The 26,972-nt window shown below is 44.8% G+C and overlaps 1 protein-coding gene across 1 annotated transcript; it reads right to left on the bottom strand.

Annotated features, from left to right (window-relative positions):
- Positions 1-3,730: 3,730 nt before the first annotated feature.
- Positions 3,731-25,579, bottom strand: LOC115143727 (kelch domain-containing protein 8A-like). Its single transcript, XM_029684199.2, has 8 exons — positions 25,301-25,579; positions 17,181-17,595; positions 16,792-17,002; positions 16,469-16,633; positions 15,948-16,166; positions 6,862-6,963; positions 6,607-6,755; positions 3,731-4,069 (listed from the first exon to the last, which is right to left on the bottom strand). Exons 2-8 carry the CDS (start codon positions 17,343-17,345, stop codon positions 4,016-4,018), a joined length of 1,065 nt encoding a protein of 354 aa, XP_029540059.1. The 5' UTR covers positions 17,346-17,595; positions 25,301-25,579; the 3' UTR covers positions 3,731-4,015.
- Between the last annotated feature and the right edge of the window lie 1,393 nt (positions 25,580-26,972).

Below are 26,972 nucleotides of genomic sequence, written 5' to 3'. Positions count from 1 at the left end.
CACAGTGCCATCCGTTTTGTCACCAAAGCCCCATATACTACCCACCATTGTGACCTGTACGCTCTCGTTGGCTGGCCCTCGCTTCATACTCGTCGCCAAACCCACTGGCTCCATGTCATCTACAAGACCCTGCTAGGTAAAGTCCCCCCTTATCTCAGCTCGCTGGTCACCATAGCATCTCCCACCTGTATCACGCGCTCCAGCAGGTATATCTCTCTAGTCACCCCCAAAACCAATTCTTTCTTTGGCTGCCTCTCCTTCCAGTTCTCTGCTGCCAATGACTGGAACGAACTACAAAAATCTCTGAAACTGGAAACACTTATCTCCCTCACTAGCTTTAAGCACCAACTGTCAGAGCAGCTCACAGATTACTGCACCTGTACATAGCCCACCTATAATTTAGCCCAAACAACTACCTCTTTCCCTACTGTATTTTATTTATTTATTTTGCTCCTTTGCACCCCATTATTTTTATTTCTACTTTGCACATTCTTCCACTGCAAATCTACCATTCCAGTGTTTTACTTGCTATATTGTATTTACTTCGCCACCATGGCCTTTTTTTGCCTTTACCTCCCTTATCTCACCTCATTTGCTCACATCGTATATAGACTTGTTTATACTGTATTATTGACTGTATGTTTGTTTTACTCCATGTGTAACTCTGTGTCGTTGTATGTGTCGAACTGCTTTGCTTTATCTTGGCCAGGTCGCAATTGTAAATGAGAACTTGTTCTCAACTTGCCTACCTGGTTAAATAAAGGTGAAATAAATACATAAATAAAAAAATGTAATTGATGCTTATAACATGTTTATTTCAACTGTTCACAATACATTCTAAAACTCATTTTCACTCCAACATTCTACAATGGTTCATTCCAACATTCTAGAACTCTTGCTTTTGAATCCATGGTGTGTCAAACAGGGCTTGTAAATCAGTGGCTTAAAAATGTAAGAGTAATGCTTATGTTTCACCTATTTTTCCCGGGTTAGCATTTTTCATCAAGAATCTTGTTCAGGAGGCAGCTCTGCAGAAAGTTTACTAGCTGGCACAGCCACAAAGTCAGAGATCTGATTTTTAACCTAACCATAACCTTAACCCTAGCCTTAAATTAAGAAAAAAAAAAAGCACATTTTAGTTTTTTAGAATTTTTACAATATAGCCAATTTGATGTTCCAGCTGGCCTATCTAGCGAGAATTGCTCAGTTCTGCCTCCAGGACAAGACTCATCCCAGTAAATGTCAACCTGCCTATTTTTCTCACCTTGGTGAGGAATGAGTATTTTCTAAAGACAAGTGTTTCAGGGCGCAGTTATAAATTCACTGGGTCATTGAGTTTGAGGGAGAAGGTACAAAACTGAGCGTGTGTTTGCATAGTTAGTGTGAACTTGGATCATTTGTTTTATCATGCTTTGACCTATTGCCAGGGGCCCCAGGCAAAGGCCAGCCTGAGCCCAGACCCCCCCCCCTTAATGTGCCATGAACACAATCATGAGGTTTTCATCTGATTGTCAAACAAATCACTTCAAAAGTAGGCTACCTTCTCACATTCATCCACAATAATTCCAGTATCCAAAAATCAGAGTGAGCAAAACAGCACCCCCTGTCTTACTATGTGTAGCCCATGTATCGGATGCTGTCTGGCCAAATGACATGCCATACTCTTTATGACCTGACAGCATCAGATTCGTGGGCTGCACTTACGGGCTGCACTTACAGAACATGTTCTATCAGCAGCAGCTGTCTTTTTACTAAAGAAATGCATTAACTTAGGTCATTCTTCTGTTATAATGAAAATGACCTTTTTATTTTCTTGGCCCCGCTCTGAAAACACCTCATTGTTGCATGTTAATTTCAATGAAAGTCCCATTTGCAATCATATCATGTGAAACAATGCACGAGAACTCTGTCCTCAAGCGGAGAAAAAAAAAACATTACTAGTATAGTTTCACGAGACCCCTTGATGATGTGAGGCCTGAGGCAATTGCCTCTTCTGCCTAATGGTAAATCCGCCACTGCCTATTGATACTGTCAAACCAAAACGACTGTTGAACAAAAGGTATGTATATGGTGCCAACACTGTGAGGATTGTAAGCCTGTTTAGAATGTTTTAAATCTCCCACAATTTATAGTTTATATGTTGTTTAATTGCCATCTAGTGGTGAATAGTGAGATTGCAAGGCCATTTTCAACACCAACCAGATGCAGAGAATTGATAACAATGAAACAAAAATGATATAGATATAAGCACACTAGATACAGGTAGGAACTGGATGCACTCTATGGATTGTTTTTAAAAAACTTCTGTTGTTTTATTTTCTAAACAAGTTAGAAGAATATCTCATTGAACCCATACTGACTGTAGAAGTATCCATCTACTAGTTTGTGCTTATTAAATCACATCCTGAGAATGAAGCTATTCATGAATGATATTTCACATCAATCAATTGCCAATACACAGTGCACTAATGACAAACCCTAACATATGAACCAACGATTATTATTGCAGCTATGAGTATAACATATTTTCTAATATTGGGATGTTAAAGAGCTCTTTCTCCCAAACAAAACTTAAATAAGATTGAATAACACAACTGAATATACACCATTTGATATATACACTATATACTCATTGACTAATATATGAAAGTATGATATCACACCAATAGAATTCATATTGCCATAGCCAATACAAAGGCTACACTATCAAATGTGTGGAACAATCAACTTTGGATAATTGCACTCAGTTTCCGTACAGTGTAGTTTTTCAGATACATGATTTGGATCGGCTCAGGATGTCTGCATGCTCCAGTTAAGTGGAGCTGGAAACAGTGCTTGTATTCATGCCAGTCCAAGCAACTGCATACTGTACGTCAGGAGTTGACTGTACTTTAGGCCCTAGAAATGGGTGGACACTGACATGAGGTCATTTGCATCTACAGTATGAACAGCAAACTGTTGACAAACTGCACACATTTCCTATACAACATATATATATATATATATATATACAGAACTCTAAGTAATAAAACAAACTGTTTTACCTTACTTTAGCCTTTACTTAAGAGATATCATCTATATTTCCTGTCAAAAACATTTAATGCAAGGCAATCAGTAAGTCTACAATAATATATGTAAAAGTTTAAAAATATTGAAGACCTTTCTAAGCTTTTTAAGATAATTCTAAAGCAGGGTTCTCCAACCCTGTTCCTGGAGAGCTACCGTCCTGTAGGTTAACACCAACCCTGTTCCTGGAGAGCTACCGTCCTGTAGGTTAACACCAACCCTGTTCCTGGAGAGCTACCGTCCTGTAGGTTAACACCAACCCTGTTCCTGGAGAGCTACCGTCCTGTAGGTTAACACCAACCCTGTTCCTGGAGAGCTACCGTCCTGTAGGTTAACACCAACCCTGTTCCTGGAGAGCTACCGTCCTGTAGGTTAACACCAACCCTGTTCCTGGAGAGCTACCGTCCTGTAGGTTAACACCAACCCTGTTCCTGGAGAGCTACCGTCCTGTAGGTTGTGAACCTATAGGATGGTAGATCTCCAGGAACAGGGTTGGAGAGCCTTGCCCTAAAGGGATATCACACACACAGTGCAGAGGAATCTTCTCATTACTAAAACTCGTATATATAACTTATTTACAGAGAAAGCCAGCTTCTCGTCTGTGTAGAGTATATTTGGATGCTGTGAGTATGATTATTATTGGGATCGATTCTGTGTGTGGGATCTAATCTGTGTTTGTTACAGTGTGTATAGACAACCCAGCAGAGAGCAATGTTCTGTGTTTGTTAGAGTGTGTATAGACAACCCAGCAGAGAGCAATGTTCTGTGTTTGTGGCATGACTTCCCCTTCCTTACTATTCTGCTGTAGATCTTTGGAAAATATTGCACTTGTCCAAGACTAACAGCCGTTCTGAAAGCACTGGAGCCACTGATCTTGAATAGAATGTTCCAGGAATCTTCTTGCTGTCATCCTGCTGTCAATCATCATGTAAGGGGCATGTCCTTGAGCCTACAGACACTCCTCCTCTTTTACGTACAGGATCTCATGGGCTGAACTAGGGACCTTATAGACAGACAGAGACAGACAGTCAAAAAAACAAGTGTGTGTAACGGTGACTAACCCCATTCCGTACAAATCTGCGGAGGAAAGTTGAAAAAACGGACCCCTCTGACGCTGTACGTTAAATTGTGACGCGTCATGACGTGAAGCACAGCGCGCACAATGCACCTCATTCTGTGTCGTACAGCCTCTCTCCACCAGGGGTAGCACTTCTCTCGCAGATTAAAAACAAGAAAAGGGACAGGGACAAGGTAAGGGCGGATATCTAGTCATTTTTTGCTTCATCACTTGCAAGCCATCATGACTCTCAAAAGCCACTGTTTACTTCTGAAGATAACTTTAGCGGCGCCCTAAAAACCAGATTCAAATTCGACACAAACCTTCAAATAGGTATGTAATGACACGTTATATAAACTCTTTATAGTGATTTATTTACATTTTAGAGGTGATACGTTGGACAGATCAGGTGAAATAAGCCGTTTCCCCACACTACACATCTGTCCTTTTCACTATCACGCAAGAGGATTCACTTCCCCACACTACACATCTGTCCTTTTCACTATCACGCAAGAGGATTCGTTTCCCCACACTACACATCTGTCCTTTTCACTATCACGCAAGAGGATTCGTTTCCCCACACTACACATCTGTCCTTTTCACTATCACGCAAGAGGATTCGCTTCCCCACACTACACATCTGTCCTTCTCACTATCACGCAAGAGGATTCGTTTCCCCACACTACACATCTGTCTTTCTCACTATCACGCAAGAGGATTCGTTTCCCCACACTACACATCTGTCCTTTTCACTATCACGCAAGAGGATTCGTTTCCCCACACTACACATCTGTCCTTCTCACTATCACGCAAGAGGATTCGTTTCCCCACACTACACATCTGTCCTTTTCACTATCACGCAAGAGGATTCGTTTCCCCACACTACACATCTGTCCTTCTCACTATCACGCAAGAGGATTCGTTTCCCCACACTACACATCTGTCCTTTTCACTATCACGCAAGAGGATTCGCTTCCCCACACTACACATCTGTCCTTTTCACTATCACGCAAGAGGATTCGCTTCCCCACACTACACATCTGTCCTTTTCACTATCATGCAAGAGGATTCGCTTCCCCACACTACACATCTGTCCTTTTCACTATCACGCAAGAGGATTCGTTTCCCCACACTACACATCTGTCCTTCTCACTATCACGCAAGAGAATTCGCTTCTCCACACTACACATCTGTCCTTTTCACTATCACGCAAGAGGATTCGCTTCCCCACACTACACATCTGTCCTTTTCACTATCACGCAAGAGGATTCGCTTCCCCACACATCTGTCCTTCTCACTATCACGCAAGAGGATTCGTTTCCCCACACTACACATCTGTCCTTTTCACTATCACGCAAGAGGATTCGCTTCCCCACACTACACATCTGTCCTTCTCACTATCACGCAAGAGGATTCGTTTCCCCACACTACACATCTGTCCTTTTCACTATCACGCAAGAGGATTCGCTTCCCCACACATCTGTCCTTCTCACTATCACGCAAGAGGATTCGTTTCCCCACACTACACATCTGTCCTTTTCACTATCACGCAAGAGGATTCGCTTCCCCACTACACTACTACATCTGTCCTTTTCACTATCACGCAAGAGGATTCGTTTCCCCACACTACACATCTGTCCTTTTCACTATCACGCAAGAGGCTTCGTTTCCCCACACTACACATCTGTCCTTTTCACTATCACGCAAGAGGATTCGCTTCCCCACACTACACATCTGTCCTTTTCACTATCACGCAAGAGGATTCGTTTCCCCACACTACACATCTGTCCTTTTCACTATCACGCAAGAGGATTCGCTTCCCCACACTACACATCTGTCCTTTTCACTATCACGCAAGAGGATTCGCTTCCCCACACTACACATCTGTCCTTTTCACTATCACGCAAGAGGATTTGTTTCCCCACACTACACATCTGTCCTTTTCACTATCACGCAAGAGGATTCGCTTCCCCACACTACACATCTGTCCTTTTCACTATCACGCAAGAGGATTTGTTTCCCCACACTACACATCTGTCCTTTTCACTATCACGCAAGAGGATTCGTTTCCCCACACTACACATCTGTCCTTTTCACTATCACGCAAGAGGATTCGCTTCCCCACACTACACATCTGTCCTTTTCACTATCACGCAAGAGGATTCGCTTCCCCACACTACACATCTGTCCTTCTCACTATCACGCAAGAGGATTCGCTTCCCCACCCGCCATTTTTAAAAAGACCCGAAGGAGCTCATTGCCATATGGGATCATGCGAAGATGGGCATCATGAAGGTCTCGTCATTGATTTTGTTGGAAAGGGGAAAATGTTGCTTTACAATGGTATTGATATTACAGTTGATCTGGAAGTATTACATTTTTTGGGTGCTAAAATAAGGTCAATTGTACAGACCAGCGCGATGTACAAAAGTGAGTTAGTTAATGTTATGTGTGTGATAACATGCAGAGCAATATTCCAGCACCTGGTTCACTCCTCCAACCACCAGCAGGCGGTCCCTGATGACGATGGAGGAGGCGGAGCATCGTGGCATTGCCATAGGAACCAGTCTCTCCCACTTCCTCTTCTGGGGGTGGAAGGCTTCCACCGTGTCGAGAACTGAGGGTTGGTGACCTGGGGACCACACCCGGCCATCACACGTTGTCAAGACCAACTAGGTGTCAACAAAAACACACATATACAGGCACATATACACACACATTCACACTCCCTCCCTCACCAAGTCCTCCTGCTACAACCATCCTGCCCCTGAGGAAAGCTGAGGCGAAGTCAGCCCTCTTAGTCTTCATGGCCACCGTGTCCTCTGACTTCAGCCATGACCCTGGGGGGACAGGAGAGGATGATGTTAACACTTTTTAGTGGAGGCATTGAAGTGTTGTAAAGTCCACTTTGACCACTGCATAAAACATGTTTCTTTGTTCTGCCAATTCTGCAAGCTACAATTTGGTGTTCTTGAATGCTGGTGGTATCACAACTCAGTAATACTGTGCGCACCATGAATACAAATGTCCTCGCACTCACACCTGGGCACAATGCACGCACACACACCAAACTATCAGGTCAGGGCCCAAGATATTGGAAATAAGAAGAAAGAGACAATTTCACGATGAAACCAACAAGTCGGTACATTTTAATGGCTTCAAAGGAGAAAAACAAGATGATTCCCTCCTGCAGTCTGGCAGGAGGTGACCTCTGGAGTAAAATGGCATATTATTTACACTTCTACTTAGGCAAACACTTGTGTGGCTAAAGACGATGAAACTATTTCAGGGAAACAGCAAATAGGGAGGATACACAGTGCGTTTTTCAAGTGCTCTTTTTAAGCTTTTATGTTGTGCCTCATCTGTCTGTAGGACGTTAAGCATTTCTGGCATCACAATCAGCTCCACAGCTCCACAGAGAGAGACAGAGGGAGAGAGAGAAACTGAGCCAGCAGATAAAAGCACTGTGTTAATAAACTGTTTTGATGCCAGCCCAGACTTGAACTTGAAAGGGAATAAGGCAGAGCACAGCTGGCGACGGGCACACTGCTCTGCCAAGGCCTTTGTTGTTGATGTGGTGGCTGGCTGGCACTCTCAGGGGCTTCCTCGAAATAACTTGTTTTAAACATATCACATTCAGCAGTAAGGAAGTTCCCTTCAGATTCAGAGTGAGGGGAACACACTAGCAGGAAGACAGATCAGAGAGTTTAGTTGCTCTGCTACAGATAGCTAAACTAGCAGGGACTGGAGATATTATAGTAAGTGGTGCAGTTAATGTACAGCACCAGTCAAACGTTTGGACACACCTACTTATTCAAGGGTTTTTCTTTATTTGTTACTATTTCCTACATTGTAGAATAATAGTGAAGACATCAAAACTATGAAATAACACGTGGAATCATGTAGCAATCAAAAACATGTTAAAACAAGATTCTTCAAGGTCGCCAGCCTTTGCCTTGATGACAACTTTGCACACTCATTCTCTCAACCAGCTTCATGAGGAAGTCACCTAGAATGCATTTCAATAACAGGTTTTTCTTGTTAAAAGTTAAATAGTGGAATTTCTTCACATCTTAATGCTTTTGAGCCAATCAGTTGTGTTGTGACAAGGTAGGGTTGGCACACAGAACATAGCCCTATTTGGTAAAAGACCAAGTCCATATTATGGCAAGAACAGCTCAAATAAGCAAAGAGAAACGACAGTCCATCATTACTTTAAGACACGAAGGTCCTTCAATCTGGAAAATGCCATGAACTTCGAAAGTTTCTTCAAGTGCAGTCGCAAAAACCATCAAGAGCTATGATGAAACTGGCTCATGAGGACCACCACAGGAAAGGAAGACCCAGAGTTACCTCTGCTGCAAAGGATAAGTTCATTAGAGTTAACTGCATTTCAGATTGCTGCCCAAATAAATGCTTCAAGTAACAGACACACCTCAACATCAACTGTTCAGAGGAGACTGCGTGAATCAGGCCTTCATGGTCGAATTGCTGTGAAGAAACCACTACTAAAGGACAGCAATAATAAGAAGAGACTTGCTTGTGCCAAGAAACACGAGCAATGGACATTAGTGGAAATCTGTCCTTTGGTCTGATGGGTCCAAATTTGAGATTTTTGGTTCCAACCGCCATGTCTTTGTGAGATGCAGAGTAGGTGAACAGATGATCTCTGCATGTGTGGTTCCCACCATGAAGCATTAAGGAGGAGGTGTGATGGTGTGGAGGTGCTTTGCTGGTGACACTGTCTGTGATTTATTTATTATTCAAGGCACACTTAACCAGCATGGCCACCACAGCATTCTGGAACAATATACCATCCCATCTGGTATGCCCTTAGTGGGACTATCATTTGTTTTTCAACAGGACAATGACCCAATACCTCCAGGCAGTGTAAGGGCTATTTGACCAAGAAGGAGAGTGATGGAGTGCTGCATCAGATGACCTGGCCTCCATAATCACCCGACCTCAACCCAATTGAAATGTTTGGGATGAGATGGACCGCAGGGTGAAGGAAAATCAGCCAAAAGGTGCTCAGTATATGTGGGAAAAGCATTCCAGGTGAAGCTGGTTGAGAGAATGCCAAGAGTGTGAAAAGCTGTCATCAAGACAAAGTGTGGCTACTTTGAAGAATCTCAAATTTAAAATATATTTTGAATTGTTCACACTTTTTTTTGCCCCCTTTGTTACCCCGCCTTCCACAGTATTCACAGGGTTCAAGGGGAATATCAATCTCCCCAGGGTGAGTGACAACTGTCCACAAGGAGGCGCCCCTCCTCCATAGGTGGCTCATTACTGTGATTCATTGCTGATTCCTGTCTGTAGCTCACTAGTCCCTATGAGGTGTCTAGTGATACAGGTTATTGGCTCTGTAGGCGTTTAGTTGTTGGTAGCGGAGTCGCGGGAACGAGGAGGGTTGGACACGAACATGCTATTATCCCACACACAGTCTTTGGGGTTCATATGAGCCCCCAAATGAGCTGTCTGTTAAAATAGAAAGGGTCACTGTTTCAGAGCTGTCTGTCCCTTTCCCAGCTAGGTTATAAGGCGCTTTGTCGCCAATACCTATGACTGGTCGGTAGGGTAACCTCCATGATAATGTTTTTTTTCTGGGTCTATTTTTAATGCATGCGGTCCAGCGCTGGGTGCCAGCCGGTTACCGGAACACATCTTACTGCCTAAACCAATGAGGGTATGTCACTGGTCACCGGACCCAGAGTGGGACGATCGGTAGGCAAACCTTGGCACATAAACACTCTGTTCTTTCAACAGAGTTCCACAGTTTTCACCATTGTTAAAAGTGTTTCCTCCTGTATGTGAGTTACATGAAGTCTTCCTTCTCCACGTTCAGACACACGGTCCTCAAGAGTGGTGCGAATGGAAGAAGAACCAATCTCTCCCAGTCACTTCAGATGACACAACACAGGATTCTCACTCTCTGCTCCAACCAATGGCTGGCATGCGCAGTGTCGCCCTGGATCATGTGAACAGTGATGTCAGGGTACAGGCTACAATTGGTTGTGCGTCCCCCACACTTCTGCAGCGTCGTCATGTCGACTGTTCCCGAGGCCTCAGTGCCCGTTTTGAGGGAGGAAATATCCTCCATCTCCAGAAGCAGGCAATCTGAGTGGTTCCTGGGTCGAAGATCTGGGACTGCTGGTTCAGCCGGTACTCCTGGTTACGAAAAGGGCACTTTGTGTCTCATTCTAGAGAATGTGCCCTCAACAAGCATCTCCAGAATCTACAAACAGAATGTTCACGAGCCGCTGGCTATTACAGCGATTGACTGGTGGGAGCTACTGTCCCGTATTCAGTCTCTAGGCTTCATAAGAAACTAGAAAAAGAGCTATCTGACTCAGCGCATTCTGTTTCTGGGTCTCGAGCTAGACTCACGGACGGTGTCCGGGTTCCAGCTCTGCTTAGCCAAATTTTGTCTGGGTCACAGGGCGTTTTCACCAGTGCCTATGCCTGCTGGGGATGATGGCTTCTGTGATGGAAGTTGTTCCCATGAGGCTTTTGTTGATAAGGCCCAACCAGCACTGAGTGCTGGCGTAGTGTCATCTGTTTTTCTTGATGAGGGCACGAGTGCCCCGTTGGGAACGGACGCTCTGGCACACCAGTGGCCCCAGACCCTCCTTTATTTGTTTCCTTAGTGGGTCCCCCGGAAGGGTTTACCATTGATTCTTGTGGCTCTCCATTGGCCCAGGCAGCCTTGGATCACGGAGATCATTCGCCTTTTAGGTGGGGACCCGTGGAAACTCCTGTTGCGCAGGGACCTGTTGCGCAGGGACCTGTTGTCCCTGTTTGTCAAGCGAGGCTAGAGATTTGGTTCCTATGGGCCTAATCTGATGGCTAGAGGTTTACCTCTGAATGTTATTCCTACCGTTCAGTCTGCAAGGGCGCCCTCCACGAGAGGGCTGTATGCATATCAGTGACAAGCGTTTGAGCTCTGGTGCCAAGATAAAGGACTTTTCACTGCTCTGTGAGGGGCATACTTATGTTCTTATAGGGGCTTTACAAGCATTCTCCACTTTAAAAGTGTACATGTGCGCTGTATCGGCGTGTCATGTGGGAATTGATGGAACCTCACTGGGGGCTCACCCCCTGGTGGTGCGGTTCCTGAAAGGTGTACGTCGTCTCAGTTTTGTGTGTAGATTGATGAGGGGGATAATCAAATGAATCCATTTTAAAATAAGGCTGTAACGTAACAAAATGTGGAAAAAGTCTAGGGGTCTGAAGAGCAACAGAGGTTACATGCCCTGTGTTCGGTGCGAGCTCTACGCAGGTACATTGAACAGACCCAGGATATCCGGTTATGTGATCAAGGTTTTGTCTGTTTTGCTAATCCAACTCGCGGCAGGGTGCTCTCTAAACAGCGCCTCTCCCACTGGATTATGGATATCTTTTGTGAGGTTTTATCTCTTGGATGTCACTTCTCCCAGTGTAGCTGTTCTTACGGCTGGGACAGGGGAAAGTCACTAGGCAGCGCGCCATGTGCTCAACACCCAGACTGATGCATCTGGGTGGTCAGTTCAGTTCTGCCATGTGCTCAACACCCAGACTGATGCATCTGGGTGGTCAGTTCAGTTCTGCCATGTGCTCAACACCCAGACTGATGCATCTGGCGGGGTCAGTTCTGGGTGGTCAGTTCAGTTCGGCCATGTGCTCAACACCCAGACTGATGCATCTGGCGGGGTCAGCTCTGGGTAGTCAGTTCAGTTCGGCCATGTGCTCAACAACCAGACTGATGCATCTGGCGGGGTCAGCTCTGGGTGGTCAGTTCAGTTCGGCCATGTGCTCAACACCCAGACTGATGCATCTGGCGGGGTCAGTTCTGGGTGGTCAGTTCAGTTCGGCCATGTGCTCAACACCCAGACTGATGCATCTGGCGGAGTCAGTTCTGGGTGGTCAGTTCAGAGCGGCCATGTGCTCAACACCCAGACTGATGCATCTGGCGGGGTCAGTTCAGTTTGGCCATGTGCTGATGCATCTGGTCAGCTCTGGGTGGTCAGTTCAGTTCGGCCATGTGCTCAACACCCAGACTGATGCATCTGGCGGGGTCAGTTCTGGGTGGTCAGTTCAGTTCGGCCATGTGCTCAACACCCAGACTGATGCATCTGGCGGGGTCAGTTCTGGGTGGTCAGTTCAGTTCGGCCATGTGCTCAACACCCAGACTGATGCATCTGGCGGGGTCAGCTCTGGGTAGTCAGTTCAGTTCGGCCATGTGCTCAACAACCAGACTGATGCATCTGGCGGGGTCAGCTCTGGGTGGTCAGTTCAGTTCGGCCATGTGCTCAACACCCAGACTGATGCATCTGGCGGGGTCAGTTTTGGGTGGTCAGTTCAGTTCGGCCATGTGCTCAACACCCAGACTGATGCATCTGGCGTAGTCAGTTCTGGGTGGTCAGTTCAGAGCGGCCATGTGCTCAACACCCAGACTGATGCATCTGGCGGGGTCAGCTCTGGGTGGTCAGTTCAGTTCGGCCATGTGCTCAACACCCAGACTGATGCATCTGGCGGGGTCAGTTCTGGGTGGTCAGTTCAGTTCGGCCATGTGCTCAACACCCAGACTGATGCATCTGGCGGGGTCAGTTCTGGGTGGTCAGTTCAGTTCGGCCATGTGCTCAACACCCAGACTGATGCATCTGGCGGGGTCAGTTCTGGGTGGTCAGTTCAGTTCGGCCATGTGCTCAACACCCAGACTGATGCATCTGGCGGGTCAGTTCTGGGTGGTCAGTTCAGTTCGGCCATGTGCTCAACACCCAGACTGATGCATCTGGCGGGGTCAGCTCTGGGTGGTCAGTTCAGTTCGGCCATGTGCTCAACACCCAGACTGATGCATCTGGCGGGGTCAGCTCTGGGTGGTCAGTTCAGTTCGGCCATGTGCCGTTTAATGTAATTTCCTTTGGGGTCAGCTCTGGGTGGTCAGTTCAGTTCGGCCATGTGCCGTTTAATGTCATTTCCTTTGGGGTCAGCTCTGGGTGGTCAGTTCAGTTCGGCCATGTGCCGTTTAATGTAATTTCCTTTGGGGTCAGCTCTGGGTGGTCAGTTCAGTTCGGCCATGTGCCGTTTAATGTAATTTCCTTTGGGGTCAGCTCTGGGTGGTCAGTTCAGTTCGGCCATGTGCCGTTTAATGTAATTTCCTTTGGGGTCAGCTCTGGGTGGTCAGTTCAGTTCGGCCATGTGCCGTTTAATGTAATTTCCTTTGGGGTCAGTTCTGGGTGGTCAGTTCAGTTCGGCCATGTGCCGGTTAATGTAATTTCCTTTGGGGTCAGCTCTGGGTGGTCAGTTCAGTTCGGCCATGTGCCGTTTAATGTAATTTCCTTTGGGGTCAGCTCTGGGTGGTCAGTTCAGTTCGGCCATGTGCCGGTTAATGTAATTTCCTTTGGGGTCAGCTCTGGGTGGTCAGTTCAGTTCGGCCATGTTTAATGTAATTTCCTTTGGGGTCAGCTCTGGGTGGTCAGTTCAGTTCGGCCATGTGCCGTTTAATGTAATTTCCTTTGGGGTCAGCTCTGGGTGGTCAGTTCAGTTCGGCCATGTTTAATGTAATTTCCTTTGGGGTCAGCTCTGGGTGGTCAGTTCAGTTCGGCCATGTTTAATGTAATTTCCTTTGGGGTCAGCTCTGGGTGGTCAGTTCAGTTCGGCCATGTGCCGTTTAATGTAATTTCCTTTGGGGTCAGCTCTGGGTGGTCAGTTCAGTTCGGCCATGTGCCGTTTAATGTAATTTCCTTTGGGGTCAGCTCTGGGTGGTCAGTTCAGTTCGGCCATGTGCCGCTTTAATGTAATTTCCTTTGGGGTTTAATGTAATTTCCTTTGGGGTCAGTTCTGGGTGGTCAGTTCAGTTCGGCCATGTGCCGGTTAATGTAATTTCCTTTTGGGTCAGCTCTGGGTGGTCAGTTCAGTTCGGCCATGTGCCGTTTAATGTAATTTCCTTTGGGGTCAGCTCTTGGTGGTCAGTTCAGTTCGGCCATGTGCCGGTTAATGTAATTTCCTTTGGGGTCAGCTCTGGGTGGTCAGTTCAGTTCGGCCATGTTTAATGTAATTTCCTTTGGGGTCAGCTCTGGGTGGTCAGTTCAGTTCGGCCATGTTTAATGTAATTTCCTTTGGGGTCAGCTCTGGGTGGTCAGTTCAGTTCGGCCATGTTTAATGTAATTTCCTTTGGGGTCAGCTCTGGGTGGTCAGTTCAGTTCGGCCATGTTTAATGTAATTTCCTTTGGGGTCAGTTCTGGGTGGTCAGTTCAGTTCGGCCATGTGCTCAACAACCCAGACTGATGCATCTGGCGGGGTCAGTTCTGGGTGGTCAGTTCAGTTCGGCCATGTGCCGTTTAATGTAATTTCCTTTGGGGTCAGCTCTGGGTGGTCAGTTCAGTTCGGCCATGTGCCGTTTAATGTAATTTCCTTTGGGGTCAGTTCTGGGTGGTCAGTTCAGTTCGGCCATGTGCCGTTTAATGTCATTTCCTTTGGGGTCAGCTCTGGGTGGTCAGTTCAGTTCGGCCATGTGCCGTTTAATGTCATTTCCTTTGGGGTCAGCTTGGTAAGTGATTATATTTCCCCATAGTACAGTGTTTCCCAACCTTAGACCTGGGCACCCCAGGGGATGCTGATTGTTTTTGCTATTTTGCCCACTGGTTTTCAGTCAACATTCTCTAAGGACATTAAAGAATGAATAAGTATAGTCATGATTGCGATACAGGGTATAATATCCCAGATTCCCTGTGTGTGAGTTGTAGACTCTGTGGGGAAAGAAAGATAATAAAGCAATCTGTTTCTGAATCCTGTAATTGAAACATCTCCCTCCTAGCTATAGCTGGTCTCCCATCTCATCTCCACTTAGATTAGATTGGGAGGGGGTGTGAATGGGTCTTATTGTTTACCGTGTGTGTGTGTGTGTGTGTGTGTGTGTGTGTGTGTGTGTGTGTCTGTGTGTGTGCCTGAGGAGGGTAGAGTAAATGAATGTATAATATATCTGGAGTAAAACACAGACAGACAGACAGACAGACGGCCACACTGACATTCTCACTGAGGTGTTAGATTAGTATTCAGACTCCTACTGCTCCTTTCATTTGCTTTGTTTGGGAAAAATACAAAAATACAAATGCGTGACAAAATACCCTACTGTCTGAAATTACTTATCGATTTTTTTCTCCCTGGTCTCTTCTCAATTTGATATTTTGTTATTCAGACATTTCTTTCTGTGAGACGAAAAATAAGTCATTTTTTCCAGGAATATGAGATGTGTGTGTGCAGCATGCAGCCAGCGGGGACAAGCTTCTTACATTTAGAGAATTCATTTTCTTTGGGGAGAAATTCAATAGGATGACTGTCTGACAGGCACCTTTAAAATTAATAGGAGACACTATCACTATCACACACACACACACACACACACACACACACACACACACACACACACACACACACACACACACACACACACACCAAACCCCCGAGCTGACAAGGTACAAATCTGTCGTTCTGCCCCTGAACAGGCAGTTAACCCACTGCTCCTAGGCTGTCATTGAAAATAAGAATTTGTTCTTAACTGACTTGCCTAGTTAAATAAAGGAAAAAAAATAAAAATAAACACACACACTGTTTGTGTATTACATTTACATTTACATTTAAGTCATTTAGCAGACGCTCTTATCCAGAGCGACTGTCTTTGTACGTGTGTTCTAAATTCTACATGTAGAGGTCTTTCTCCTAACTCTCTCTCAGATTTGCAGTGTGGCTTTTACAATAGAATAGGACTTTATTGTCTTCCTGGAGAAGGGAATCAGTGCACTTACATGTATGTTTGTGTGTGTGTGTTCTTGGTGGTCTATACCCTGGTTAGTATCAAAGATGTTGACGTTCTTGGTGAATTTGGAGCTCTGGTGGCCTCCTCCCTTCCTCAGCCCCCCCAGCAGACACAGCCTCCCCGAACTGTCCCAGAACATGCCCCCGTACGAACGTTTACATGGCATGTTGGGTAGTGTAGTCCAGGAGCGTGTCTCTGAGTCGTATACCTCGAAGACCTTCAGCGTGCGTTTACACTGACGCCCACCTAGGGAGAACACACACACTTAGTATACTCTGCAGGCGCTGATGATGTGGACGTCAATTAAGGCAGTCCACCGCACCTCTCTGATTCAGAGGGGTTGGGTTAAATGCGGAAGACACATTTCGGTTGAATGCATTCAGTTGTGAAACTGACTAGGTATCCCCTTTCCTCCTTCCAATTACACATGCAAACATGCACACACACACACACACACACACACACACACACACACACACACACACACACACACACACACACACACACACACACACACACACACACACACACACACACCCTTTCCTTACCTGCCACGTAGATCTTGTTGCCCAGCAGGTGTGCGGTAGCGTCATACCTTGGTGTGGGCATAGGGGGCAGTAGTGCCCACACGTCCTTCCTCATGTCATACTGCTGCAGTATACTACGGGGGAGCAGGTCTGCACCCATACCCCCTACAGCCAACGCACGTCCATCTACAGAGAGGTGAGAGAGAGAGAAAGAGAGACAAAGACAGCGAGAGGGGGGTAGAGAGAGAGGAGGGAGAGGTAAAAACTGAGCCAAAAACATGTTTCTGGTCATGTATAGAATGTGCAACTAACTATGAACAGTGAGTAACCCCCACCCTACACACCTTTCACAATGATGGCCACCCCCATCAGTGCTTCTCTGAGGGCGCTCCTCTTCCTCCACCTCCCCTCCTCTGTGTTGTAAACCTCCACCACCTTCAGAGGGCGCTGGTCATCCCCTACACCGCCCACCACCAGGATCTGCTTGCCCAGCACCGCCACGGCCGTACCTGCCCGAGGGGTGGGCATGGGGGGAAGGCTCAGCCACCGGTCCCCCTGATAACAACAATCAATAAAGTGTAATTACATGGTTGTTTAGTCCTGTTATATTTGAACTGTGTGTGTTCTTTGTTTAATCCTGTGTGTGTGTGTGTGTGTGTGTGTGTGTGTGTGTGTGTGTGTGTGTGTGTGTGTGTGTGTGTGTGTGTGTGTGTGTGTGTGTGCGCCAACCTACCTCTGGAGAGTAGAGTTCTAAGGCTGGGGAGGGCCTCCCTGCAGCATCACAGCCCCCCAGCATGTACATCTGCCCCCCCACCTCCGCCAGGGAGTGGTAAACACGCCCGCTGGGCAGCCGTGCCAGGCTCTGCCAGTGAAACTCATGGGCCGAGGGCACAGACATCTCTATCTCAGCCCAGGGAAGGGAAGGGTTGCTGGGGGAGAGGTGAGGGTGAAGTGGGTCCAGGGAACCAGAGGGAGATGGACAGGGTTAGCACCCCGGGGTATAGAGCCGTGTCTTGGGGAAGAGCTACGAAAGTGGTGTTGTCAGGAGATCCAGTGACCCAGGTGGAAAGATAGGGGGTAAAACAAGGTCCCGCAAAGCCCAGGCAGAGGCTCTTCCACTGGAGTTTACTACTGGCTCAGACTGGGTCCTGCAGGAAATGAGAGAGAAGGATGGTTAGTATGGAACAGGAAGGACATAAAGAGGCCTCATCTAATTTCCCAATGACTCATTATATGGTCTTGAGCAGATGCTTCTAATCAAAGCAACCTACAGCCAGTGGCGACCCGTCATTCACTTGTTTTCTGGCTTGCCTGTTTTGCATGTTATTTTGGCATTAATACGAGTCACATATCAGTTTGCAAACAATGTAAAAAAATATATATGTATATCATTGAGTTAATAAAGCCGCATACAAACATGGTCTCTTTGTTGTTTTCTTGAGTAAGGCAGCTCCAAAATGCAGGTGTTTCAGCCTAGTTCAGTGCTTTCTATGGTGGTGGGGCAAGCCATGAAGGCTCAAGGTCATTGGCCACAGATAAAATGATGCCAAATCACGTTATATGTACAGTAGCTTTGATTGGACTTCAACATCATACTTTCAGTCATCATCATGAATCAAGCCGACAATCTACTGGCAAATCCTTTCTAATCCTTGTCATATGAAGATAAATAATAGATAAAACGTATCAGTGCTCATCGGCCTTTGGACATAAACATTACACAAGTTGGAAATCGCAAATTCAACAATGCGTGGTTTGGAAGGAATCAGTGACAGTGGCTAACTGCAAGCATTGCATAGAAATCACTAGCCTGCTATTCAGTGGAGTGGCTGTGGTCCCAAATCTGGGATTAAGGGGCTCTTTTCCAAGTTTAAAATGATAAACATTCAACATTACCCATCCTGTCAATGAAGCATGATTTGTGCCGCGCTCAAAACAACTGTGAGCTCGGAACTGCGAAAACTTGACAGTGAGTTCAAGACAACTGGGAAGTCGGGAATAAACAAGCTCCAACTGGGAAAATACGTTTTGAATGGTCATCCAAATCCAAATCTAAATCTGGCCTCTTTCTAGAGCTATGACCTGAAGATCAATGACCTCATCATGATTCACCTTGTTTTTTTCCAGAGTTCCCAGTTGTTTTGAAAGAACCATAAATCGAAAGAATGCCAGACTCTAATGACAAAATTTGCCCACGAAGGACCGCTGGGCCACCTTCCTGTTCAAGTGAGCACAGCAAAACAAGGTAAGTCCAAAAATGTATTGTATGCTGCTGCATAAATGATGTAATATGCCAGGGAGATATGTATACTGTATAGCTAAGAAAGTAATACTACGTGTATGTTGTGTAGTAACATGTTAGAAGCCCATGTGCCTCAACCTAATAATTTGGTCTATTTACCCCTCTTAATTTCACCTACTTTTCTGACTTGGTGGTGCACATGTAGCCTACAACCTGTTTTAGAGAAATGTAATCATTGGATATTGTAAGAGCTTTCATTGTCTGCTTATATGTCCCCTTTATTTATCCTACGGTTCTGACTTGGTGTACAGGGAGAACACTGTAAGAATGGCCCATGTTCTGAATTCTGTCGCTGTACATTTGAAAAGTGCTAAACAAATAGTTATATTGACTACGTCCGTCCTAGCTCGCTCATTAATGTCTTAATCGAATTTACGGATTGCCTTGTATCCTCTTGTCGTCCCCTTATGCCATAGTTTGTACATCTCAGTTGTTATTAGAAACCACATTTGTTTAAGCAAGTCAGCCATAACAGCTATGTTTTGAGGCTGAATGAATTGTTTCGCTGCCAGACAGGGCTGATGTTGGGACAGCTTTATGTAGGTCCTAACAGTTTGTGGGCACCGTTTGTCACCGTCATAGTACAAATTAATGTATTGTTTAGTGTTGTGGCTTTGCTGGCATGCATCCCACTTGTTATTTTTTTGGCCCCACCAACATTTCCATGCTAAAATTGCCACTGCCTACAGCAATTTACTTTTGAACAGATTGGATGTTCACTCAAACATAATTGGTCACTCAAACATATAATTGGCTTACTTCAGTACAAATTTGTGTGGGTTTGGCACATTCAACAACGGAAGTTTACTTCGTCTCTCCATCCATTTTCACTGTTTGACCACAATGCACTATACTCCCTAAAGAGTTCCCACTACTGTCAAAGTGTGTATATGCAGTAGACAGATTCTTTGTCTCTCTGTCTCTCCCTCATCCCTCCTTCTGTCTTTGTCTGCTCTCTCTCTCTCTCTCTCTCTCTTTCTCTCTCTCTCGTGAGGCTGTCATACCATTCTTCCAATCGCAAACAGACAAATAAAAGGAAGAGAGAGAATGAAGAGAGAGACACTTCTTTCTTTCTCTTTGGAACATTTGAGTGCAGGGATGGGTTACCATAGAAACAGTGACATGTGTTGTTGTGAGGGTACAGAGTTCCACCCAGTCAGTATATTGTTTGGTTTGGTTTTAATAATGGATTAAATAAAAGCTGTGGTGTTGTTCTCCACTCTGACCCAGGCAGGCAGAGTCTTGTTAGCGAGGCACGATTGCTTTCTCCTGTTGTGCCTTGCAGAGCATATTAATTGCAATCTGTAACCGATTTTGCTTCACCACATCTTTCTTTAATTAACTGCTTGAACATTTTGAGATCAACAGAAGTTCCACCAGCACCCACGTAAATCGTTCACAATCAGCATGCATCTCTTTCCAAACTTTTAATTAGTTAGTCTCCCTCGGCTCGTTCCCTTTATATCCACAAATTGTCCCCTCGTACAGCAGTTCCAACAACAGTGTTCATGCTGGGTTGGGTTTAAATAAACGGACACCCAGGAGAGCCAATCAATGCTAGGGCCATAAAACTGCTGCTCTAACGTCGTCATCAAATCCAATTCAATGCAGCACAAACACAGTCCAACACGGCTTCATTCCACTCATACAAGGCTGTCCACACTAAGGTGGATGACTCACTGACTTCCAATACAGTACAATAACGGTGCTGGCCCCATGAGACCCAGACAGAGACGAGATCCAGATATATACAAACCTACCGTAGAACTGTTCATGTAGTATCTTTTAATACACTACTCCTGACTGCAGTTCTACACTGGTGTTTTACCAGCCTGGGGACTTGCTATACAGCAGTATACTGCTTATGCTATTATTCTTTGTTTACAGAGTTACAGCACAGTACAGTGCAAGAAGGTAGTGTATCACAGTGTCACACCACCCTGCAGGCTACTGTTACTGCTTAGAACTATTTGAAGAGCCAGAGAAACCTTCTCTCCACAGAGCCAAATATAGGAATTACAAGATCTCATGTTTGATCACTACAAAAGTTGTATCAAGGAATGTCAGTGTTCGTCTATTCCCTCTCACTCGGTTCTGCCTGCATTCATTAGTATCCGCAATGCTCTCCTGCTTCCTGATAATAGAAAATGTGTTTTCAATGAAAACGATGACAAGAACAACCTAGACGTTTGATTTAAATGTCTCCACTGTTAGCTTGAGGCAATAACTTTCTTTCAATACTTGTTGTTGTACAGTATGTATGTTCACACACAGAAACACACGGACTTTCAGCTACATCTTCCTAGTTGTATCAGCAACTGACACACAAACAGCAAATCAATAACAATGAGAAATGCATCTCTTGGAGCTACTGTACTCAGTGAAGGGCAGTGGTCACCAACCCTGTTCCTGGACACCTACAGGGTGTGCAGACTTTTGTTACAGCCCATCACTAACACACAGAAATTCAGCTAATCAAGGCCCTGCAGTTGATTAGTAGAATCAGGCGTGTTAGTGGTGCTAGATTAAAGGACCAAGGTTGGACCAGCTGATGTAAGGCTGTTGGCTGAGGCCAGGCCACTAAGTGATTATCCACATGACTAATTATATCTAACAGCTCATTGTCTCTCTCTCACTCAGGGGGTTTGACCTGATGAGCCTTGGGTCAATACACAATGGCAACGATGAGAGGAGGCCAAGTCAGCTCTCTCTCTCTCTCTCTGTCTCTCTCTCTCTCTCTGCTGTTTATACAGTAATTTACTGACAGCCAGCTACCTGTAAATTACTGTAAAAAATGTATGGTAACTTAATATACCCTTTTCTTACAGTTACTGACAGGTAACTGGCTGCTAGTAAACACAACAGGATATTTGTTTTTACAATGTAGAATCGGGCGCTGTCTGTCTCGCCCTCCTGGCATCGCACGTGTGTTTGTGTGCTGTCTGTGTGTGAGTAAATGTGCTCTCTCGCTCGCATGCTTTTCGGTAAACAGCTGCTGTAAAAGCAGACCAATCGTTTCCATAGCAACCCAGCAGCATGCATACAGGCAGCACAAGCGGATGCAAGGCGGAATGACCAAGAGGTGATGATGTCACAATGAGAGCTGAGAATATCAAAAGCTGAGATAGAATGACACTCTATCTGCCAAATAACAGACCACTGTAGACTAGAACATGTCTCTAGACCAGAACATGTCCCTCTAAATGAATATAAGGCCCGACACCCATCCCAACAATAAGCTAATATTCCTTTTTAATTATAAGATAGGTGCATTTGTCCTATTTCACACATATACAAGTGTGTATTATAAGCATGTGAATTGTATATTATTTGTGCATATCATATACCCCCTGAGCCACCCTCAGAGAGTGGGGTCAAGGCCAGGGATCAGCCATTATTGACAGCAACCCTGGAGCAATTAGGGTTATGTGCCTTGATCGAGGGCATATCACAAGAATGTTCACCTAGTCAGCTCAAGGATTTCAACCAGCAACCTTCAGTTACTGACCCTATGCTCTTAACCGCTAGGCCACCTGTTGCCCATGTTTAACGTTGGCCAAACAGATATAGTCTTCATATATGTAGGCATCAAGGCAAAGAATGGAAGACACTGGAGCTGCTACTGTATAGATCAATATGATGTAATCATCATGACGTATAAGTTACCAGACACGGTCTCAGGGATGGCTAACCCTGGAGATCCCTTCAATCGCCACGAGTTAGGTAAATCTGCTTTTAGTTTTTATGAGCATCAAATGTGGAGAAAAATATCCAAACATCCTTGTGTAATTGATGTGTATATAAATGCAGTATGTATAGTGTCATGGTTGTTTATTGATTTGTTCATGCAGATCTCATCTGTGAAAGAGACTGTGGTGTCAGCATGACTCCCTGCTTAAATTAAGGTTAAATATAAAATAAAATAAATCACAGCACATGCTGCAGGCATTCTGTTATTCAGACCAATGGACTTTATACTCAATCAGACATACTGCAGACTGTAAACTCTCCTTCTAGACTCACATTAAGCATCTCCAATCCAAAATTAAATCTAGAATCGGCTTCCTATTTCGCAAAACAAAGCAACCTTCACTCATGCCGCCAAACATACCCTGACTATCCTACCAATCCTTGACTTTGGTGATGTCATTTACAAAATAGCCCCCAATACTCTACTCAGCAAACTGGATGTAGTCTATCACAGTGACATCCGTTGTATCACCAAAGCCCCACATACTACCACCACTGCGACCTGTATGCTCTCGTTGGCTGGCCCTCACTACATATCCGTCGCCATATTATTACTGACCCTCTTGCTGTTTTGCACCCCGGTATCTCTACTGGCACATCATCATCTGCACATCTATCACTCCAGTATTAATGCTAAATTGTAATTATTTCACCTCTATGGTCTATTTATTGCCTACCTCCCTACTCTTCTACATTTGCACACACTGTACATATATCTTTCTATGTTTCTTTTCTTTTGTGTTATTGACTGTACGTTTGTTTATGTGTAACTCTGTGTTGTTGTTTTTGTCGAACTGCTTTGCTTTATCTTGGCCAGGTCGCAGTTGTAAATGAGAACTTGTTTTCAACTGACCTACCTGGTTAAATAAAGGTGAAATAATAATAAAAAATAAACACTGCAGGTTTACTGCACTGTACATTACTCCTGCAAACACACACAAACACACAGACACTCAGTCAGTACACTGGCTGCTGGGTGGGAGAACCATTAGAAATGCCAATGTGGCAGCCTGGAAAAGGCATGAGTGCAGAAAGAGAGAGGGCAAAGAGAGAGAGTAAAGAGAGTGGGAAAGAAGGAAAGAGAGATGAGGGGAGTATTGAGTAGGAGTGGGATAAAAGAGGGAGTATTGCTAAGGTAGATAATGAGAGTGAGATGACTGATAAAGCAATAAAGGGATGGAAGAACAAGTAGAGGTATTGATGGTAGTTCTATTACAGAGGGGAGTCAGGGACACAGTACCCCCTATAGGATTTTATACTTAATTACTACTACTGTGTGTGTGTGTGTGTGTGTGTGTCTGTGTGTGTGTGTGTGTGTGTGTGTGTGTGAGAGAGAATGAGAGGGGGAATAAGGGGAAAGAAGTCTAACTATTTCTCCCGTGTCAGCAGAACGTGACTCTCTTGTGTCACTCTCTGCTGTGCTGACTGGGCCAGCAAGATGGAGACAAAAAGAGAGAGGGGTGAGGGGGAAGGGGACTGCCAAGGCTCCCAGCAGTGAGAGGTAGCAGACTGACAGGCCAAACTCCAGAGCTGTTACCTTTGGCAGAGTGGTCGTGGGCCTCAGTCTTCTGTTTGCACAAGCAATAAGGACAGTTACCCAGAGCAGCTTTACAAGGGCCTCAAAAGTGTTTGTATTTATTTCGCATGAACCACAAGTATCTCCATCTCCAATGCACAGGTCCATTGATTTATAGGGCATTCATGACTGTAGGTAATTAATAGATGCTAAGAGGAGTGGAGGATGGAGAGAAGAAGTAAAGAGAGGAGAGGATTTCAGTCGCTATTCAACTCAGTGGGTGACCCAGATCTCCCAGCCTTGCTACTAGCTGTATAGTGTGTGTTTGAGTCCGGGTTACACAGCCAGCCAGTCAGCATACAAATTACCTTTCAGACTGAAAATGGCATGAGTCATTATTAATTCTCCTTTTCAGCACTATTCTCCTTATCACTACCAAGAGTACAGTCATGACCAACAACAACACCAACCTCGTCACTACTACCACAATCATCATCATCATCATCATCTTACCACTTGTAAAAAATAACAAGTTAGAACTGGAAAAGAGATAATAGGTCTAGTACAATTAATAATAGGGTTATAAGCTACTGTATGTATCGCACACTTATCTGTGATTTATTGAGGTGCACTCACCAGCATGGTCACATAAACTAGCTGTAACATAGTACACAGAAATACAGGAAATTAAAATTAGTATATGTTATTTTTGGTATGGGTACATAAGACAGAAGGTTAATTAAGGCAAAAGATAAAGTGTGTAGGTTGGTCGAGATGGATGGATGATGATGGGCGGGCGTATAACGTCTAGCAACCCAAAGGTTGCGTGTCCGAATCTCATCACCGGCAACTATTTACTGGGCGGGCATATAACGCCAACATCTAGCAACCCAAACTTTGCAACTACTTAGCATGTTAGCTCTCCTAACCTTAACCCTAACCTTAACCCCAATCTCTAACTCCTAGCCTAGCTAAGGTTAGCTAACGTTAGTGTTAGCCACGTAGCCACATACCTAACGTTAGCCACAACACACTGGAATTCGTAACATATCATAAGAAATGGATGATCGACATCCACAAATTAATACAAACCATACCAAACATAACATATCATACTAATTGGAGTGTCCCGGATTCACGTTTACTATGTTAAGTCTACACCTGAGTCCAGGTTGCACACACACACACTGGCCTCAGAAAAGTTGAACACAAAGCTGACACGGCGCTTGCAATGACAGGTCGGTCACATTAAGCGACAATATTTCAAATCATCCTTCTCACTTACTTTTCTATCCTCACGCTGTCCGATTTCTCCCAGATATTCTCTCCGTCTGCGTCTTTGCTGGGAAGGCTGAGAGATGGAGAGAGAAGCTTCAGTGCAATAATCCACCCGAGAAATAGACACTCCCTCCTTCCTTTCTTCTCGCTGGTTTAGCAGTGTGTTTTCGCAGTAAAACAGGCACTGGTAGTAGCGCACTCTAAAAATGTATGTTCAAATAAGCCCAACCACTTCCATCCTTCGTCATTATGTGGGTCACACTTGAAATAGGAATATCTGCTTTCGCCGTAGCCTACTGGTTGTCATTCATACATGAATTGTGGAATAAGGAGGGTCGGCCGCTGTGCCATGCCGATAACCCACATCGCACTCTGACACACGCTGACACACTTTTTACACCTTTTAATTGTAGGCCTAACAGCCATTTTTCATACAAAGAAAATCACTGAAATGTTTTTCCCTTCATAAATATTTTATACGTGAGTACATACAGCGCGTGGGGATTTTAGCATGTACATATTGGTGGGGCAAACACATCATTTTGGGGGGATGCATGCCAGCAAAGCCACTACACAACACTAAACAATACATGCACTATAACGGTGATAAACGGTGCCTACATAAAGCTTTCCCAACAGCAGAGCTTTCTTTTCAGCACCATGGAGTGAATCCTTGCCACTGCTACACCTGGCTATCAGCTGAGCCTCGACTTGCAGCGAAACAGTTCATTCATTTACTGCCTTTAAAAAAAACATAGCTGATGTGGCGGACTTGCTTAATCAAATCTGATTTCTACTGACAGTTGATATGCACAAACTATGGCATAAGGGAACGACGAGCAGATAAAAGGCAATCCGTAATTTCGATTAAGACCTTAATGAGCGGGCTAGGATGGATGTGGTCAATATAACTATTTGTTCAGCACTTTTGAAATGGACACTGACATAATTCAGAACATGGGCAGTTCTTACACTATTCTCCATGTACACCAAGTTAGAACCGTAGGATAAATAAAGGGGGCAATATTCAATGATTACATTTCTTTAAAAACAGGCTATAGGCTACATGTGCACCACCAAGTCAGAACAGTAGCCTAAGTTATGAGGGGAAAAGGGACCAAATTATTAGGGTGAGGCACATGGGCTACTAACATCTTACTACATAACATACACTTAGTGTTACTTTCTTAGCTAGAGTATACATATCTCCCTGGCATATTACATAATTTATGTAGCAGCATACAAGACATACAAGCCTAAGGACTATTTTGGACTCACCTTATTGTGCTGTGCTCACTTGAACAGGAAGGTAGCACGGCGGTCCTTCTTGTGGGCAAATTTTGTCATCAAACAACTGGGAACTCCGAAAAAAACAAGGTTGAATCATGATGTTAGTGATCTTCAGGTCGGAGCTCTAGAAAGAAGCCTGACTTCCTGACTTAGAATTCCGAGTTGGATGACCAGCTTGCAGTAAGTCACTGATTCCTTCCAAACCACTCATTGTTGAATTTGCAATTTCCAATCTGTTGTTTAATGTTTATGTCCAATGGCCGATGAGCAATGATACATTTTATATATAATTTATCTTCATGTGACAAGGATGAAAAGGATTTGCCAGTAGATTGTCGACTTGATTCATGATGATGACTGCTTGTCTAGCTTGATAGCTAAGATTTTGA

This window comes from Oncorhynchus nerka, linkage group LG15, assembly GCF_034236695.1.
Source record: "Oncorhynchus nerka isolate Pitt River linkage group LG15, Oner_Uvic_2.0, whole genome shotgun sequence".
NCBI lineage: Eukaryota > Metazoa > Chordata > Actinopteri > Salmoniformes > Salmonidae > Oncorhynchus > Oncorhynchus nerka.
The sequence above is the reverse complement of the archived record's forward strand: the minus strand, read 5'-3'. Positions and strand labels throughout refer to the sequence as shown.

Bases quoted from the DNA above. Each gene is read 5' to 3' on its own strand.
- LOC115143727 (XM_029684199.2), bottom strand. From the start codon at position 17,345: ATGTCTGTGCCCTCGGCCCATGAGTTTCACTGGCAGAGCCTGGCACGG. The intron at 17,003-17,180 runs GTAGGTTGGCGC...TGTTGTTATCAG, and splicing joins TAGAACTCTACTCTCCAGAG to GGGGACCGGTGGCTGAGCCT. The intron at 6,964-15,947 runs GTATAGACCACC...CTGTCCCCCCAG, and splicing joins CATCTTTGATACTAACCAGG to GGTCATGGCTGAAGTCAGAG.